At 36.5% G+C, this 20,844-nt stretch overlaps 1 protein-coding gene across 2 annotated transcripts in view; it reads right to left on the bottom strand.

The window, feature by feature from the left end:
* Positions 1-20,844, bottom strand: part of FNBP1L (formin binding protein 1 like) — a 125,242-nt gene that overhangs the window by 26,098 nt on the left and 78,300 nt on the right. For both annotated transcript variants that reach the window (XM_062191749.1, XM_062191750.1), the window contains exons 3-9: positions 19,916-19,969; positions 17,890-18,037; positions 17,036-17,098; positions 10,348-10,452; positions 8,033-8,161; positions 5,472-5,618; positions 1,919-2,122 (exon numbers count right to left, since the gene is read on the bottom strand). In XM_062191749.1, coding sequence (XP_062047733.1) covers positions 1,919-2,122; positions 5,472-5,618; positions 8,033-8,161; positions 10,348-10,452; positions 17,036-17,098; positions 17,890-18,037; positions 19,916-19,969 — 850 coding nt within the window. The remainder of the gene's footprint in view (positions 1-1,918; positions 2,123-5,471; positions 5,619-8,032; positions 8,162-10,347; positions 10,453-17,035; positions 17,099-17,889; positions 18,038-19,915; positions 19,970-20,844) is intronic.

The following is a 20,844-nucleotide window of genomic DNA, read 5'->3' as shown; positions in this document are numbered from 1 at the left end:
GCATTTTAATCCATTATTAACTTACCCCTCTTTTGAGGCTTCTGAAAGAAGGAATTCTGGGCTTCCCTGTTTTTATTTCATTCATACAATAATGCACGGGCTCAATGGAGAATGTGAGAAACTGGGACCCATTAGGAGTACTGGATGTGAATAAACTAGTAGGGGTTAAGGGTGGGGACTGTGGCTAATATGGAAATAAAGAAAGGAATCAATAAGCCAAATGTGCATTGCTTTGCCCTAAATGAAATCTCTATTTTTGGTAACATATTTTTCACAAAATATCCTCAAATAAAGTATTCTATAGAAATATTAAACAGTTTTGTCCAAAACTATCATTTTGAAAAGTCAAATTTACCTTTAAAAATGTTTAATTTCACGTGATCACCTTTATAAGATGACAGATTAAAAATATAAAATACACAAACTATGTTAGAGAGCAACATGACCTAGATTAAAAAATATTTTCTGATTTCTAAAATATTAGCATCATCACGAATTCCTAGTTATTCTTAACCTGTACTTGTCAAGAGATAAAGGCATTAGCTATAGCTAGTTATCTAAATGTCACAATAAAATATTTAAGGTATAATTGATTATTAACACAAATAAGCAAAAATAATTTATTATAGGCTTTCTTCTCAGTTTTTCTAATACATTCTTATTTCATGTGTCTCTTTTTTTTAAAATCCCAAAATTCCTTGTATTTCTAAGAGCTATACTCTGATCTAGCCAAAAAAGATCTTACCTCTCAACTTCTTGAGACAAAATTGAAAGTATGAATAAAAGCTGAGTTAATTATAATTGTGCTGGTAAAGATAATTATAGGTATATTGTAATTTGAGTTAAATTTCATCCACACTCATGACAGAATCAAAAAGATGAATTAAGTAGAACATATTCTAATAAATATAACATTGCAGTTTAAAACTATATATCTGGGGCTAGCACTGTGTAACAGGCAAAGCCGCCGCCACAATGCCAGCATCCCAAAGAGCATTGGTTCATGTCCTTGCTGTTCCACTTCTGATCCAGTTCCCTGCTAATAGCCTCGGAAAACCAGAGAAAGATGGCCCAAGTGTTTAGGCCCCTGCTACCCACGTGGGAGACCTGGAAGGAAATTCCTGGCTCCTGTCTTCGGCCTGGCCCAGCCCTGGCCAGTGTGGCCATCTGAGGAGTGATCCAGCAGATGGAAGATCTCTGTCACTCCCTCTCTCTCTCTGTAACTCTGCCTTTCAAATAAATAAATAAATAAATAAATAATTTTTTAAAGGATGTATCTTCTCACAGATAGGACACTACTGCAATCACTAAATTATTAGTGAAAGACAAAGCATTCCTCTACTCCATTTTGCTAACCTGGCTAGCTGGATTTGTATATCTAAATTAAATGACATATCAAAAGATAGATTCTAACAAAAAGTGAGATTCTCTTGGCAAACCAGAAATTTTTAAAACTTCAATTAATCAAGAACACTAAGCCCTTCCCATTAAAAACTCATATGGATAATAAATAATTTTATTAGTATGATCTGTAAGACCTAATCTGACATTTATTATTGTGGTGGTCAAACATTTATTCCAATGAGAATTATAATTTTAGTGGTCTTTCAGTCGACCACATGTTTCCTTAGAAATTCTGGTAGAAATTATATACAAAGTAAATTTCAAAGTATAACACTTAACTGCATAGGGACTACTCAATATTTTTACTCATTACAACCAAGCAGTGGTCAAATGTTAAATCCAGATCTCATTTTTACTTAAGGCATAAAAATCCATTTCCTAATAAGTATAAGTTCAAATCTTCCAAACTGAAAATGTTTATTCTTCATTAGTAGTAAATCATTAACCATTCAATACCTACATTGATACACTAAAGAAACCTGAAATAGCGTATAGGAATTTTATGATTTTTTACCTTTGGCTTCTTTCCAAAGAGCCACAATTTGCCCTTGGCTTTTCCCACTGTGGTTTTGGCATCTACCTTCCCACCTTCCTGTCTGGATGCACTGATAGTCCCATCAGAAATGGTTCTATAAATATGTTGACTGTAATCTTCAAATGGAAAGTCTCCTGGAGGTTCAAAACCAGACTTGAAGGAGTCTACCACCATTTGAGAGTCCTACAAACAAGAACAGAAATTTTTAAAACCAATTCATTTGTTCATAATACATTAGCTTTCAAAACTTTAATCAGTGCAAGAAAACAAAACTTTAAAGAAATAATTCTGAAGTAATTATTTAATGTTTAAAGTAATTTTTCTTGTGAATTTTTAATAAATATTTCAAACCCTATAGAAAAACTACTACACTTATAAATCACCACTTAATTTACCATATCCCCTGAAATTCAACTGAAAACTATTTACTGATAGTTACTGATAAGAAAGGCTAAACTGACAAAAAGAATATATAGAAAAATTATTATAAAGCATAAACCCTGAGAACTTCTGAAGGAAATAGGCTTTTTGCTTTAAAGGATGTTTGTATACAAAGATTCTGGTCACGGGAATAAAGAAAGAGCATCTAATCATTAAAGAGTAAGAGAGGAGCAGAAAGGCTTTTATTCATCCAACAGGGAAAAGGATACATAAAAATACATTAAATTTACATTGTGGAATGTTAACATTTCAATAGGAAAAAAATCTTATAAGCAATGTAAAAAGCATATTTGGAAATGCAAAATTTATGATAATTCAACTAAAGCTTAAAACCTCACATGAAAATTACATATTGTTTCAAGACATACATACCTCTAACTGAATATTTTATTGACACTTTAAGCTCATTATTTTCTTTTTTTTGACAGGCAGAGTTAGACAGTGAGAAAGAGAGAGAAAGGTCTTCTTTCCATTGGTTCACCCCCCAAATGGCCACTATGGCACATCTGAAGCAAGGTCCTGGTCTCCCATGCAGGTGCAGGGCCCAAGCGCTTGGGCCATCCTCCACTGCACTCCAGGGCCACAGCAGAGAGCTAGACTGGAAGAGGAGCAACCGGGACAGAATCCGGCGCCCCAACCGGGACTAGAACCCAGGGTGCAAGCGCCGCAGGTGGAAGATTAGCCTAGTGAGCTACGGTGCCGGTCTAAGATCATTATTTTCAAACAGGATACTTTATTCTCCACAAATTCTTCCCCATTCCTAACTACCTCTCTTCTTTTCTATTTCTATTAATAGCATATTTTGTCCATCATTTAGCTAAGAGTCACACCTCACTTCTGTCACTAATGCAACCCTCAGCAATCATTTGCTAAGGATAAAAAGACTGCAAGATGAGGGGCCCAATTAATATTGAATAACCCTGGATCTGGGCATTCAGAAACATATGAAGGGTCATCAAAAACTTCACAGAAAATTTATATTATAAAAATATATATTTCAAAGATTTGTTGCATAAAAATAAACTTATCTTTACATTCTACTTCTCTACAAGCTTTCTGAAATACCCGTGTATATACACACTTTATATTTTCCAATTATTCGAGAAGTCAAAAATAGTTTTTCCATTTTTAAATTTAAGTAAGGATTATATTTGTTGTTACGGTAAGGATGCTCACTAATATTTATATGATCTCTACTTGATAGGTTTGCGGCAAATACTAAAATATGTAGTACATACTTGACTTCCACCAAACACTAGTTCTCTAATCTAGTTTTTTCCTCATATCCTCAGTTTCTGCCCATCATGCCTTTTGGTTACTCAATCAGTGTTCACTAAGGAGTGGAATGACCATATAAAAGATTCAGCTACACCTTAATTAAGATATATTATGAGGGATGGGTCTTCGGCACAACAGTTGAGACACCACTTGGGACACTCACTGTATCAGAGTGCCTGAGTTTGAGTCCCAGCCCTGCTCCCAATTCCATCTTCCTGCTAATGAGCTCAAGTAGTTGGGTTCCTGCCACTTACGTGGAGACCAGGATTGAGTTCCAGGCTCCCAGCTTCAGCCTGGCTCGCTCCAGATGTTGCAAGCAGTGAAATAGCAGATGGGAGATCTTTGTTTCTCTTTCTCTCCCTTCTCCTCCCCCTCAAATAAAATAAAAGCCAATATTATTTATTTTTTAAAAACACATGGAGGGGCTGACACTGTGGTGTAGCAGGCTGGAACTCCATCTGTGGTGCCAGCATCCTATATAGGTACTGGTTCCTGTTTCAGCTGCTCCTCTTCTGATCCAGCTCTCCGCTATGGCCTGGGAAAGCAGCAGAAAAAATGCCCAAGTGCTTGGGCTCCTGCACCCACGTGGGAAACCCAGGAGATGCTCTTGGTTCCTGGCTTTAGATTGGCCCAGCTTTAGCAGCTGCCGTCATTTGAGGAGTGAACCAGCGGCTGGAAGACCTTTCTCTCTCTCCCTCCCTCTGTCTGTAGCTCTGCTTCTCAAATAAACAAATAAAAAAATCTTTTAAACACAAACACACACACATTGTAATAAGACAAATCTCCTCAAGAGGAGGAAGGACAAAACAGTTTCCTTTCCTCATAATGCCCTCCATCATTATTCTATATACTAACCATGTTTCTTGACTGAGAACAAGTACCAACTCCTATGTTCAAGACAACTGACAACACGACATCTATCTGACCATATCATTCTCTAAATTCTCATTAGACTAGAGTATAAGACAACTGTAACACGCAGCTCACAGATTGGTTATACTTTTGGACTAGAAATGAAAAACTAGGAGCTGGCGCTGTGATGCAGTGGGTTAACGCCCTGGCCTGAAGCGCCAGCATCCCATATGGACGTCTGTTCGAGACCCGGCTGTTCCACTTCCAATCCAGCTCTCTGCTATGGCCTGAGAGAGCAGCAGATGATGGCCCAAGTCCTTGGGCCCCTGCACTCGTGTGGGAAACCTGGAAGTTTCTGGCTCCTGGCTTCAGATCGTCACAGCGTTCGCTCGCTCTTGCTCTTTCTCTCTCTAATTCTTTCAAATAAATAATTTAAAAAAAAGAAATGAAAAACTAGAAGGGAGAAAGATATGGTTAAGACATCTTGCCTTTTTTTTTTTTTAAAGAATCAGAGCTTCGCTACGGCCTGGGAAAGCAGTAGAAGATGGCCCAAGCCCTTGGGCCCCTGTACCCATGTGGGAGACCCAGAGGAAGCTCCTGGCTCCTGCTTTCGGATCAGCACAGCTCGCCGCGGCCATTGCAGCCAACTGGGGAGTGAACCATCAGATGGAAGACCCCTCTCTCTCTCTGCCTCTCCTTCTCTCTGTGTGTAACTCTGAATTTCAAATAAATAAATAAATAAATCTTTTTAAAAAGTAAAAAAAAAAAAAAGAATCAGAGCTTCAGCATTCAGAATAGTCCTTAGAGTCCAAAGGAGTCTAACCTATTGCAAGAATTTCTCTTATGGAATGTAATTTAGAATCAACAGAGATTACTTCACCTCTTTCCCAATTAATTTCACTACTGAACCTGCAAACATAAACCAAATTCATTTTTTCAGAGACAACTAGATAATACTTACTCTCCTTTCATCAACTGATTTTGCTGCAAGAATCATTCCTTCCAAACATTTTGAAATGATAGGAATAACTTTGCGTTCTGAGTCTGCAAATCCTCTGTAACACTCACTGAGCTTAATAGTCCTTCGTTCATCCATTTCTTGTAGTTGCTAATAACCAGGAATTAAAAAAAAGAAAAAATATTTTCTTATCATTCTAAAGATCAGTCAGTGACCCTTCCTCAAAAAGTAATATAGATTTCTATTTATCCTAATCATTACACTTTTTTTTGTTAGTTCCTTTTAACAAATGCTATGCAGCTTTACAATACTTAAAATCTAAGGCTTGCTAAACAGTAAGAGAAAGAAAACAAATCTATTAAGGATTTTAATACATCCTAAAGCCAGGTGATACTGATTTTCAAGACTTCTAAAGCTGCCAGGTCCTCTTTAACCATAGTAGTTCTTGTTTGTGCTTACAGAAGTATTTTTGTTTGAAGACACAATTCTAGTAGCAACCAGCTTTTTAAAGCCATTAGCCTATAATGTATACAAATCTGAAATTTTTAATCCTTTAAATTAGTTCAGAACACTTTGGTAAGACCTGGCTGGACCAAGGGTCCATAGTTGATTGCAGACTAATAGGTACCCAGACCTACCACAATCTACAGTTTAAAGAATGACTCTCAAAAAAGCTGGAGACACAGAGGTGTCCAGGAGCCACAGGTCAAAGTGACACATATATACAATCCAATCATGACAATTCAAAATACTGGTACATGCTACCAAGAAATGTACTGGGACACATGAAGCTCAATAATTTAAATGCATGTTTGATACTTCCTATTTAAAACTGACCTTTTTCTTTCCTTGGAATAAGGTACACTGTTTAAGTATTCAACTCCCATAGTCTTCATACCACTTTTTCTCTTTAATTACTTTAATAATTTTAAAGTTTGAGACTTGCATTTACACACGGACAACCTATTCCTGGTATCACAAGGTGGCCAGAATGCTCCATAGCAAGGTCCAAACAAAAGGAACAGGCTCCAAATCACAAACAGTAGTTTATCTTTCAGTTCAGGTTTCCCTCAAATAGGAAGATTGAGTCAGAGAACCCAGAAAAACAAGAGGGCGGACTGGCTGGCTTGACACTCTGGTTTAAATGAACAGAATCTGATACCCACTCCAGTCTACCAGCTCTCACTATACTTCTTCTGTTCTTCTAACTTGGCTTATAAAGAAAACAGTATGCCAGTTCTCTTTTCACAGAAACCCTGCTCCTACAGACTATTTCATTCAGCATGTTTGTTAAATCTCTGTTCTCTAGATTCCCTTCTTTCTAGAAAAAAACAGTAACATGGTTTTACCCTCATATAAATTCTGGAGTTTTTATCTGAGGCTCTTTGGCAACTGCTATCAAGTCATGATGGACAGAATTTAGAAGCAAGTTCAAGGCCCAAATTACATTTAGCATCAAACAGAGCCTGTAAGATAGCAGGCAGAACCAAACTAACAAATACATTTTAAACGATTTATTTCTACCACCTGGACTAATGCCAATGATCCTGGGATGGTGTCAAAAAGGTACATGCCAATTCAAGGTGAGCAGATTACAATCACATCAAAATACTTGATACAATATAACAATACTTCAAAAAGCCCATGGGAAAATGGAATTAAAATGTAAGATTATTTTAATGCAAAAACACTGTTAATTCCACACATAATTTTTATATCAAACACATTTTTCACAAACTTTTTTTCATATGCACATATTTCACATTTTCTGCACCAAAATTAATATTTTCATTTTTAAATGCTTATTTTTATTTTAAAGGTAGCGGGGCTTGACCAGACCCAAGCCAAAACCAAAAGGCTGGAACTGTCATGTGGGTGGCAGGGGCTGAAGTACTTGAGCCATACTCTGCTGCCTCCCAGGATTCATATTAGCAGAAGTTGGATCCAAAGTGGAGTAGCCAGGACTTGAACCAGGCATTCTAATATGGAATATGGGTGACCAAAGTGGCAGCTTACTCTGCTGTGCCACATTGCCTACCCTTTAACTCCTTTTTTTCCATTTTCCATAAACTTTCTGGAGTACTCTCATATTAAAATTTATCTCAAAAACATTAGTGTAGTGTTTTAGTGAACTGTAAATAATACCACTAAATAAATATGCAGAAAATTTTCTGATTTCAAAGTTAGAGAGAGGGGAGTATTGTGGTGCAGTGGGTTAAGCTGCTGCTTGCAATGCAAAAAGGATGCCAGCTGGTTTCAGTTCCTGCTACTCTGCTGCTAATTCAGCTTCCTACTAATGTTCCTGGGAAGGCAGCAGAGGATGGCCCAAGTAGTCAGACCCAGAGTATAGAAGATGGGTCTCCCTCCATCTCTGTCACTCTTTTAAATATTTTCTAAACAAATAAAAGGGAAAATTTACTTTCCAAACCTATATTCATAGTTAAACCTCCTATCACTAATTTTGTTAACTAGTGAATCTAAAAACATACTGATTTAAAACTTAAGTTTTGTATTTAAAAACTAGCTCTCTCAAACTACATTAACTTAATTTTTCTAAAATTTACCTTGTAAATCTGAGGAATCACTACGTAGAAATGCTTGTGTTGTTCTCCATTAAAGTTCTGTAACTGTGCAGCATATTCATTTTTATTCTCATCAGCCATATGTGTACGCAGATTCAACTGCTGTTTGGCCTAAAGGCAAATTGGACCAAATCATTATCAACAACAAATTCATAGCAATTCACTTCTCTGAAAATGATACTATAACTAGATCCCCTCAACAGAGAAGCCAACATTCGACATCAAGAGAATCATGAAGTAGTCTGACTCTTTCAAAGCAATAACTATTTAAAATATAAATGGATGCTTGCAAATCTTATGGTCAGAGTGGTCTCCTTATTACAATATTCCTCTTTTCCCTATTGCAATTACCTTACTTCTTTGTAGCAATCCATTCAAATAAAACCTGCTCTTATCAAAATCAGATTGTAAATAACTAAATAAATTACATTGTATCCTAAAAGAATATATTTTTAATCAGAAGAGAAACAGAGGCACCTTCACAAATGTTTTAGACAATTAAGAAAGTAAAACATTTCTCTGATTCATTTATATCCAACTAAAATATGAAACTAAAAGTCACAGTGCAAGTAATGACGGTAAATAATGATAAAAATGTGATCTTTAGATAACATATTCAACAATGATTTCCACCTTGGTGCAAAACCATAGGTACTTTAAGTAATACTTGTTTAGAATAATATAGTTCTATTCTTTCCATCTCTTGGAGAAAACCAAAATAGTATTATCTACAATGATCAGAACATTAGAATACAAACACAAATTGTTGATTCTAGACTTACTAAAGAGTAACCTAAACAAATTTCTCAACTGTTCTAATAAGAAAACACACAAAATCAGAATTAAATTCGATTTTTCAGTGTTCCAAGCATTTTACAAGACATTGCTTTGTAAACTATAGAACACTGTGAATATACTTTGTTATTCTAATTCCAGTTTCCACAAATGTGGTCCCCATCTTCTAATACTAAGTTTACAAGTTTAATTCTTAACTCAGAAATGAGAGACCTATGGAAATACATAGTAGCCAACATCTCATATAAGCCCATAAAAGTCTCTTTTATCCATGGTATATTTGAATATTATAAAATAAATAATATGGACACTAAATCCTATGCCCAAACAATTTTTATACAAAAACATATTCCAAGTTCCAATCTGGAACTCTAACATTCATTTATCACTGCATCTCTTCATTTTCTACCACAAGCCAAGTAAAGGATTTCAAATTCTTTCCCGTCAGAGGAAACTGTTCCAGTTTTAAGTCACTGGAACATATGTGAAATAGTCGAAGCAACATTACAATTCATCTAAGAATAAAGAATCTGTTCCAAATATCTAAAAAGCTATTCAGAGAAAAAAATAGACTGGATTTTTTTTTTTTTTTTTTGGATCAAAAAACCTAAAACAGAGAGATGAGTGGAGTCAATATAAGAAAATCTTAAATCAGGGGTGGGGGAAAATGAGCAGCCGGCTGGAGACTGTACATTTCCAATGACAGGGAACTCACTATCATTATAGGTATGGTAAGTCACTAAAAAGAGGGTAGAAAATATGAGTATAAGCAACACAAGTTATACTTAGAAGACCTTTAAAGTAAGTGTAACCTGGAATTTACACGGCTTTAAGGGTTTTCTTTAATTGGAAAAGAAGATGGAAGGCAGAAATAAATTATTCCCCTCTCCCTTCTTTTTTCTCATTCTGATCCTGTAGAGAATCATGAAATCCAAGAAAGAAAACAGAATAATGGTGGGCCTTTAGAATATACAAAAGTATGATGTGATGTTCATCTATAATTCAAAATCCTAACATTTCAGCACTATTAAAATTCTAAGATAATAAAGAGCAGCATAGGTATGGGGGCAGGGTGGCTAAACAGCAGCAGTACCAAAGTTAATGCTCCTAACAGTTGTGTTACAAAACATCTGGCCCAGAATCAGCAACAAGAGAATCTGGTTTTCCAAAATGAATTAATAAAGCTAAAATCACATATTCTTGACACACACACTGCCCAGCCACTATCTGCAAACCCTGAAGCTTTCTATCTTATTTTGGAACAAGACAGAAACTCAATCCTAATAGCAACTATGTCTTCCCTCTGCATTATGAATGCAACTATTATAATAAATTAATATACATTACTTTCTCAAACCAATAAGTAGGCAAATATTTGTATATTTTAGACACAGAGACGGTGTATCTCTTGAGGAAATTCTAATATGTATATAAATGTGTGACTTTTTTCCATACATAGGTAAATTATTTTGATATCAATGTTAGTTTGGATTATTTCTTACCTTTTCAACATCTGCCTTGGTTGCATTGGTATCATTATCCAATCTTTCGTAACTCTGCTGTGCCTTTTCTGCCTCTCTACATTCTCTTTCAAATTTCTTTTTACTCTGTTAAAAAAAAATTGACAAAATTAGATCTCATTTTAAAAATAAAATGTTGCCATCTTGTCTTACGTAGAAATGAAATGCATACTGAAAGTAAGACCTGTCCTTTCTATTAAAAAACAATACATGTGACTTAAATAACAGACATTAATTATACAACAAGGGGGGAAAATACAGGCATAACTGAGTTAATATTCATATTTCATCTCCTTTCAATAAGGAAAATATATTTTGGGTAAGGTTTTGTTATATGCTCATCATCAGCAGGGCTTTTTGGTTTGCTTGCTGTTTGTTTTGTTTCATTGGTTGTCTTTCCTGCTTTTAATACTTTTTTGGTGGGACCCAAAAATAGCTTGGGGAGTAGAAGTATCCTTCCAAAGTGGTATTACATTGTTTCTGCCAAGTGTCCCAGGAATACCATTAGTCGAGACCCAATTTATTTGAAAGGCAGAGTTAGAGAGAGAGAGAGAGGAGAGACAAAGACAGAGATCTTCCATCCATTGGTGATTACACCAAATGGCCACAAAGGATGGGGCTCGGCCAGGCTGAGTCAGGAGCTTCATCCCACATGGGTACAGGGGCTCAAGCACTTGGGTCATCTTCCACTGCTTTCCCAGGCCATTAGCAGGTGGCTAGATTAGAAGTGAAGCAGCTGGGACTCAAACTGGCATCCATATGGGATATTGATATTGCAGGTGGCAGTTTCTCCCACTTTGCCACACAGACCCGATTAAGATTTTTTTTATTTATTTGAGAGTTAGGGTTACAGACGGAGAAAGGGCGAGACAGAGAGAAAGCTCATCCATCCTCTGTTCACTCCCCAAAAGGCCTCAACGGCCAGAGTTGAGCCAATCTGAAGCCAGGAGCCTTTTAGCCTACTACGCCACAGCACCGGCCCCCAAACCTTGATCTCTAACCCAAATAACTATGACTTTGCAAAAGCTGTTTACAACTAAGTCATGAAATGTATACCTTTTTTTTTTTAAGATTTATTTATTCATTTGAAAGTCAGAGTTACACAGAGAGGCAGAAAGAGAGAGAGGCAGAGAGAGAGAGAGATCTTCTATCCACTGGTTCACTCCCCAATTGGCCTCAATGGCTGGAGCTGTGCCGATCCAAAGCCAGGCGCTTCCTCCAGGTATCCCACGTGAGTGCAAGGGCCCAAGGACTTGGGCCATCTTCTACTGCTTTCCCAGGCCACAGCAGAGAGCTAGATCAGAAGTGGAGTAGCTGGGACTTGAACCAGCACCCACATGGGATGCTGGCACTGAAAATGGCAGCTTTACCCACTACGCCACAGCGCCGACCCTACGTATACCATTTTATATCCTTTCTTACAAACTTTTTTAAAATGGTAGAGTTTATACTTTTTTCCCCCAATTTGCTTAGTTTTCAGTGCATTGATTTTAAAACAATCCCAGTTTCTCCCAGTTCTTTAAATCTCTCCACATTTTCTGATACATCAGGAATTCTATCAGTTTTACTGTCTTGATTAAATCCTTCCCAAAATTTCAGCTCATTACCAACTAGTCCTAATACCCGGCTACTTCCCTGGGATTTCTCTTCCCCATTATCCCAGGGACTTCTTAGACCTACCTCTTGATTTTAATTTCCTAGTTCCATGCTTTCTCCTTTCTCTATCCGATCATCATTTTTCTAGAACATATTGACAGTAGTGTTGTAATAGATAATTTTTTGAATCTCCATGGATAAAAATGCCTTTACTGAGGCCAACATTGTGGCCTAGCAGGTTAGGCTTCCACCTGCGATGCTGGCATCCCATATGGATTCCGGTTCGAGTCCCAGCTGCTCCACTTCCAATCCAGTTCCCTGCTATTGTTCTTGGTATGACAGTAAAGGATGGCCCAAGTACTTGGGCCCCTGCACCCACACAGAAGACCCAGAAGCTGCTCTGGGCTCCTAGCTTCGGCATGGCCCAACCCCCACCATTGTAGCCATTTGGGGAGTGAACCAGTGATAGAAGATTTCTCTCTCTCTCTCTTTCTGCCTCTCCTCCTAACTCTGCCTTTCAAATAAATAAAGTCTTTTAAAAAAAATGCCTTTACCATTATTTTTAATTGATTAATGTTGCCAGAGTATATATATCTTTGTTGGAAATCACTCTACTTAAGAAATTTAAAAATATGATTCCATTATCTTCTTGCTTCCTACATGACTGTCCAATTCCATTCTGATTCTTAATTGCATGAAGTGTGTTTGTTTTTTTCGTTCTTCTGTCTGGAAGTTGGTGGGCTCTTCTCTCTGACATGTGTTTTGAAACTTCACAAAGATGTGTTTTGATATGGATCTATTGTGTCAGGGACTTGGAAAATTCTATCTGGAAACTGATCTTTGAATTTGGTGGAAATTTTCTTGAATTATTTTGCCCATATTAGATGTTTTCTCTTTTCTAGGATGCTAATTATTTTGAAAATGTACCGATGAGGGGACTCCAAAAAGTTCATGAAAAAATGGAATGCCAAAGCAAATCTCCCGTGAACTTTTTGAAGCCCCCTCACACCAGATGAGTCCTCTTGTTTTATTTTCATTCATATTTTTATCTCTGTTATTCTGTTTTACTTTGACAGACTTCTTCAACTTCATCTTTTATTCTTTCTAGAGGATTTTTCATTTCTGCTATCATAAAGGTCTCTTTTTTTATATTTTCTTTTTTAATAGGACCTTATTTGGTGGATGCAATATTTTCTCCATTCACTTTGAGAATATTATTCACAGTTCTAGTATTTTCCTTGTTTATATTTTTCAATTCTGTTTCTTCCAAGTTGCCTTTCTCTCCCACATATTTTTTCTCTCTACCTGGTTATATTACTCAGAGAAAAATCTTTTCCAATTTCTTGCTATCCATAATCCAGAAAAGATATGCCTTGCTACGTATATTCTGAAAATTGCTCAGAAGAGAGCAGAGGATCTCAACATTTTGTTTTAACCTAACTTCCTTTTGAGGACCAGTAACAATGTCAATTTTGTGTTTTGATCTCAAACTTGACTGACTACAAAGTAAAAAGCTTTAAGTTTCTCATGGGATACCTTCCTTCCTTTGATATGATAGAAAAATTTCAATCATTTCTTCCTTGGCCAGTGGGCAGAATTCTTATAGTCTACTCTCACTAAAAGTATACTCCTTTAAAAGTTCAAATTTTATACAAGGATATAAGTTACAACTCCCCACTACCCTGTATAACTTATCAAAGCCCATGCCCTTAGCAAATACCAGACCCAGTAAACCATCATACCCCAAAACTCCTAAATGCATTTTTTCAAACACCAGCCTATTAGCTCATATACCTATTGCTCTGCTTTTGTTGATCTTTATTTCCTAGTAGCTAAAGATTTCCCTTTCTTAAAATACAATAAAAAAAAAAACCTAGTATATATATGTATTTGTAGCCAAAAGGTTTCTGACCTACCTCCATTTGCCATACAGCCTAGATCCAGATATTACCTGTAATTTGCATCAAATAAATGTGCTCCAAATTTTTTTTTTAAATGTAGATTTTATTTAGGAATGGGCATTTGGTACATTAAATGCCATTTGGAATACCTGCACCCCCTATTGGAATGCCTGGGTTACTCTTGATTCCAGCTTCCTGCTAATACATACTCTTAGAGGCAGCAGGTGATGACAGCACAAGTACTTGGGGCACTGCTACCCAGGTGAAAGACCTGGACTGAGGGCCAGGCACCTGGCTTTGGCCTAGACCAGCAGAATGAACCAGCAGACAGAAGATCTCTTAGTCTATCTCCCTCTCTCTGCCTTTAAATAAATAAATAAAAACAGAAAAAAAAATTTAACTGTAGGCATTATTATGGTCTTTCCCTCTATTAGTATGGGATATCAAATGATATTAGCATTTTATTCAAAACACAGAAAAATATCTCAATATGCATAATATATAGAATATCCATTTCTATGAAAATTAACGTAAGAGTTTCACATTTAATCCTCTGAAACTCAGTTCAGAGCTGTGTTTTTTTTTTTTTAACTTTTATTTAATAAATATAAATTTCCAAAGTACAGCTTTTGGATTACAGTGGCCTTCCCCCCCCATAACTTCCCTCCCACCTGCAACCCTCCATCTCCCGCTCCCTCTCCCATTCCATTCACATCAAGATTCATTTTCAATTATCTTCATATACAGAAGATCAATTTAGTAATATATTAAGTAAAGATTTCAACAGTTTGCACCCACATAGAAACACAAAGTGTAAAATACTGTTTGAGTACTAGTTATAGCATTAATTCACAATGTACAACACATTAAGGACAGAGATCCTACATGAGGAGTAAGTGCACAGTAACTCCTGTTGTTCACTTAACAAATTGACACTCTTGTTTATGGCGTCAGTAATCACCCTAGGCTCTTGTCATGAGTTGCCAAGGCTATGGAAGCCTTCTGAGTTCGCTGACTCTGATCTGATTTAGACAAGGCCATAGTCAAAGTGGAAGTTCTCTCCTCCCTTCAGAGAAAGGTACCTCCTTCTTTGATGGCCCGTTCTTTCCACTGGAATCTCACTCACAGAGATCTTTCATTTAGGGTTTGTTTGGTTTTTTTTCCCCAGAGTGTCTTGGCTTCCCATGCCTAAAATACTCTCATGGGCTCTTCAGCCAGATCCGAATGCCTTAAGGGCTGATTCTAAGGCCAGAGTAGAGCTGTATTTTTAAACCTAATAGATGTAAGTTACTAATCTGGGTGTAAAAGGAAGCTATTATATACAAAAATATTTTTATATTAGGTATCTTATTTATATAAGAACATCTACATAAAAAATTCTTTGTAACAGTTAAAGAAAGAATCACTAGTCCAAAAATGATAAAAACACTCTTTCCTTGAAAGCATATCACTCCCCAAATGGCAGCAACGGCCAGATCTGCGCTGATCTGAAGTTAGGAGCCAGGAACTTCTTCCAGGTCTCCGACATCAGTGCAGGGGGCCCAAGCACTTGGGGCATCTTCCACTGCTTTCCCAGGACATACCAAAGAGCTGAATTGGAAGTGGAGCAACTGGGTCTCAAATCAGTGCCCATATGGGATGCTGGTATTGCAGGCAGCAGCTTTACCTGCTACGCCACAGCGCCAGCCCCTAGTCTATACATTTAACATGAAAAACTTCCTTCAGCATAATTTTTAAGAAATGCAGTGTCCATCATAGTAATAATACAGTAAAGAATAAATTGCTTATAATCTGAGGGTTCAAAAAGAGTATCTTGGGGCCAGCACTGTGGCATAGGGGGTAAAGCTGCCACCTGCAGTGCTGGCATCCCACATGGGTTAAGTTAGAGTCCTGGCTGCTCCACTTCCAATCCAGCTCTCTGCTACAGCCTGGGAAAGTAGTACAAGATGGCCCAAGCCCTTGGACCTCTGCACCCATGTAAGAGACATGGAAGAAGCTCATTGCTCCAGGCTTCAGAATGGCGCAGCTCCAGCCATTGTGGCCATCTGGGGAGCAAACCAGTGGATGCAAGACCTCTTTCTTTCTGCCTCTGCCTCTAACTCTCTGTAACTCTGCTTTTCAAATAAATAAATAAATCTTAAAAAAAAAGTATCTTGCACAACAAAACATTATTTAATAAAGCATTAGCATCAGCATTTTAAGTAAAGGAGATTACAGTGTTCCCTGTATACGTCTTGTTTTTCCATTTACTATAAAACAGAACATTTTTTTAAAAAACTCTGTATACTAAGTAGACTTTGGGAAAATTTAAGTAATTATTATGCTTTTATAATTTTTCCCTACAAAGTACTTTGTTTCTGACAATTGGGCAGTCTCTGACCAGCAGCCTAATAATAATAACATTTACAGAATTAGAGAGTCACTGAATAGGAAAAAAACAGTCCATATAATCCAGTCCACTCTCTTTAATTTTTCATATGCTAAAGATGGAACCAAGAGAAATATAATACTAAGAGAGATAGAACTAGAGTTTTGGTTATTTTAGTCTTAGTCAAATGGCCTTCCAGGATGGGGGTTGGAGAGGAGCAGGCATTTAAATTAAAACAACTGTGTCCTACATTGTTGTACCTGGGTTCGATTCCTGGCTCTGGATTCCGACTCTAGCTTCCTGTTAACGCAGGCTCTGGGAAGCAGCAATGACTGCTCAAGTAATCCTGCCACTCACGTGGGGACACCTGGATCCAGTTCTCCTCCTGGCTTTGGCATCCCAGACATTTCAGGCATTTGAGGAATGAACTAGCAGGTGGGAGCTTTCATTCAGCCTTTCAATTTTTTAAAAAAATTCTTCCAAAATATATCACTGTTTCTGTATTCTTTACCCTATTAGTATTTCATAATAACTACTGGTATGTAAAAAACAATCTCCCTAAATGTTTACAAAGACATGACTATCCCAGAGTTCACATAAGCATAGAATTACACAGGAAAAAAAAAAAGAAAAATAACAAAATGATCACTCATCTTCCAATTACACTTTATTGGCTATTATGCCACAAAAAAAAATGTGAAATTATGAATACTACATTGACAAACATTAAACTCAAACAGATGTGAACCATAAAAGATTTCAGAGCTAACCTAAGTCTATGTTACATGAAAACACTGTAACTCACATTATCCATCTGTTTCCAGCACATGTCAAGGTACTGTTGAGCTTTCCGTCCTTCCTGGAGATGCTAAAGATTATAACCACCACCAAAGAGCAAAATGAAACAAAACAAACAAAATAATTACATTTTGAATAAAATCTAAAATCCTAAAAAGGTTTTCCATTTATTTTTTATTCAAGGTATTAATTATATATATATATATATATATAACATATATATATAAAGCTTCACTAGACTTTGGAAGAGAGAAAAGCCAAACTCTCTAAAATGCATTTTAAAGCGTATTATTTTAATAATTTAAATATAACTTTTAACACAAATGTATGTTGAAAAATAATGATTACTTTGAACAGAGATTGACAAACATTTTCTATAAAGGTCAGATAATACTTGCAAATATTTTAGGTTTTGCCAAGTCACATGGTCTCTGTCACAAAAATTCAACTCCACTGATGTAACACAAAAGCAGCCATAGTCAGTGAGTTCAGGTCTGTTCCAATAAAGCATTATGGACACAAATTTCAGTTTCATGTAATTTTCACATGCCACGAAATAATATTTTTATATGCCTGTTTCAACCATATAATAATATAAAACTATGTTTTGCTTGTGGGAATTAGGAAACAAAAACAGGCAGTAGGCTGGACTTGGCCCATTGTGACAGTCTGCCAAACCTTGGTCTTAAATCCAAAAGGATCATAGAATACAGCAAGAGTATCTTATAATAAATTTTACCTAGAAGAAATTGAGTGAAATAGAAAAATCAGCTTATGCTCAACAAACATGTTTTTAAAAGTAATTACTTCTGTGAAAATATTTATATACAATTATAATGGGATAAAAATGATAAGAATTACCATTTTTCTTTCAGTTTTCAGATCATGAGCGTATCTCATTAATTCACCATATACTCTGTGCGCCATTTCCTCTGCTACTACTTCTCGCTGTCCTGCATAGTCATTTAACTCATTAAGGATGTTAAAAAAGGCTATACACGAGGTAAACCTGGCAAAAACACATTTTAAAATAGTGAAATTTACTTTTATTTTCATTATGAATATTTTTGGTAAAATGTGGATTAAACCTGACACTTGACAAATTTTAACATCCTCACCTAAATCCCAGCTACTAGTTCTAAATTAATTTTATATTGGAAGAATCCTGCATTAAGCTCAAATTGTACATGTTTTTACATTTTCAAGTTTTCTTTAATTAACAATAAAGGGATATTTGGGGTCAGAAAATAATAAAAATACTACCTGCAAGCTCTTTTGGCATACAGGAATCTTTAGTTGCCAACTGACTGGCCTGAGCTTGGGAATGAACTTGGTTGGATTCCTAGGCTTGGCAGCTGAGCCTGTTGCAGAGATGATGTGCTTGCTCTCGCGGACAGAACCTGCCAATCATACCTCTCAAATGCATCTCGATGGCTGCTCTACAGAACCAACTTTGCTATCAGCTCTGGACACAGCTGCCTGTATACCTGCCCACATCCTGAATGGAAGTAAAATGCCATTATGGTTGGCACCAAAGAGGGGTAAGAAGGGTCAAAAAATAAGGGTAAAATTGTGTGTGGGGGGAAGGAGAGAAAAAAAGAGAATCACTATATTAAAATGTATATATCCACTTTGAACACACTGAGGAACATACTTATAGCTGAAGGCTAATAGCTCAAATAAGATTCTATTAATACTAAACCTGAAAATACTTAGCAACTGATAATTACACACAAAGTGTAATCTCTTTGTTTCTGTATTTTACAGCCACCCACATATTCCATATTTAGGATCGCCACAAGCTCATAGGCAATTTCTAATCTTTCCTTCAGGGTTCAAGAAGCACCCTGAACAGTAGGCTAGATGTTAAGATACTTGTGTCCCACATCAAAGTATCTCAGTTCAATACTTGGCTCTAGCTCCTGACTCCAGCTTCCTACTAATTCAGACCCTGGGAGGCAGAGGTGATAGCTCAAGTTATTGGGCTCCTACTATCCGTGTGGAAGACCTGGATTGAGCTCATGGCTCCCAGCTTCATCCTCAGCCTGGCTCCAGGCTACTGTGGGCCTCTGAAGGATGAATCAATAGATAAGAACAAGGTCCAGCATTGTGGCGTAGCAGGTAAAGCCATCGCTTGGCAGTGCCAGCATCCCATATGGACACCAGTTCGAGACCCGGCTGCTCCACTTCCAATTCAGTTCTCTGCTATCACCTGGGAAAGCAATACAAGATGGCACAAGTGCTTGGGCCCCTGCACCCATGTGGGAGACCCACAGGAAACTCCTGGCTCCTGATCGGCGCAACTCCGGCCATTGCGGCCATCTGGAGAGTGAACCAGCAGGTGGAAGACCTCTCTCTCTGCCTCTCTGTAACTCTGCCTTTCAAATAAATAAATAAAAGCTTTAAAAAAAAAAATAGATAAGAGCCCTCTAGCTGTTTCTCATTGTTTGTCTCTGCCTCTCAGATAAATTTTCTTAAATTGCCCTGAAAATCTCATTCCTTTTCATTATCCTTTTAAACCAACAAGCCAATATTTTATTATGTTTAAGAGTAAAAGCAAAAATCTTACAAGTGGACAACCACAAAAAAAAGTATGAAAAAATATCCTTTTCTTATGGAGACTAAATCACGTAAGAATAGCACTAGCCTATATGTTACTTGGATCCATGCTTCAGCTATCCTAGAAAACTACTGATCAAGCTCACTGAAATATGTATCCTTATAAGAAGTAAATAGTACTCCTCTCTTTCATAAACACTGTCTTTAAATGAAAACAAGATTATAAAAATATTTATTAAAAAGCCAACAGCATATTCATTTTATTAAATAATAAAATACACATTTTTAAAATTTTTAAAATGCAATAAGAAATAAATACATAATTTACCTTGGCTCTTCATCTTTGGATGAACGTTTGGGACAGTACTTCTTAACCAAATTTCTATAGGAAGAAGATTTTGAAAAATTTACAATACTGCTGTTAAATAGAAATATTCTAAAAGTTTCCAATATCATTAAATCAAGATTTCATTACATAGAACACGATAATATGATCATCTACAACCATTATCATAATATATGACTATTACTTACATTTTATTCCTAAAACACTAATACCTGAAGAAGGAAAGCCTATTTCTGTGCTAATTTGAGTATAACCATAATTTGGTGATTTATATTATCAACTAAGAAAATAGGTAAGAGGAAAACAAACAAAATTAGTATGTGAAACTTAATCATAGCACCAAACACATTTCAAAGAAATATTATGACTCTTTTTTGTGCAAATCAAGTATTTTTATATGTGCTAAGGTAAAACAAGCAGATGCTGATATACTACAGGGATAAAATACACTTGGGACATCATTCCCCATAACTCTATTTTTATATGGTAATGATTATCAAACTCCTTAATCTTGTTTTTTGGCAAATGAATTATATTCTGACTTGTAACTCTCCTGGCCTGCATCCATATCTGTTCTTAATATTCTTAACCTAGAATGGTACCTTATTTTTATCTTCATAAAATCAAGATAAATCAGCAGAGGGACTTTGGAGGCAGACTGGATTACCTGGGTTTGAATCATGGCCGTTTTCCATTGTGTCTATGTGACTCTGGGCAATTCGCTTGATTTCTCTTTGCCCCAGTTTCCCATAAATTGTGCTAATAGTACTTATCCCATAGAGTTATGAGAATTAAATGAGATAAAGCATTTACCACAGCTCCCCAAAGTATGGTAACTGGACCAGTAAAGACCCATTAACTTTTTCCTACCAATCCACAACAAGCTAAGTACTTAAGAGTAACTTTATGTT

Source organism: Lepus europaeus, chromosome 5 (genome assembly GCF_033115175.1).
Source record: "Lepus europaeus isolate LE1 chromosome 5, mLepTim1.pri, whole genome shotgun sequence".
NCBI lineage: Eukaryota > Metazoa > Chordata > Mammalia > Lagomorpha > Leporidae > Lepus > Lepus europaeus.
The sequence above is the reverse complement of the archived record's forward strand: the minus strand, read 5'-3'. Positions and strand labels throughout refer to the sequence as shown.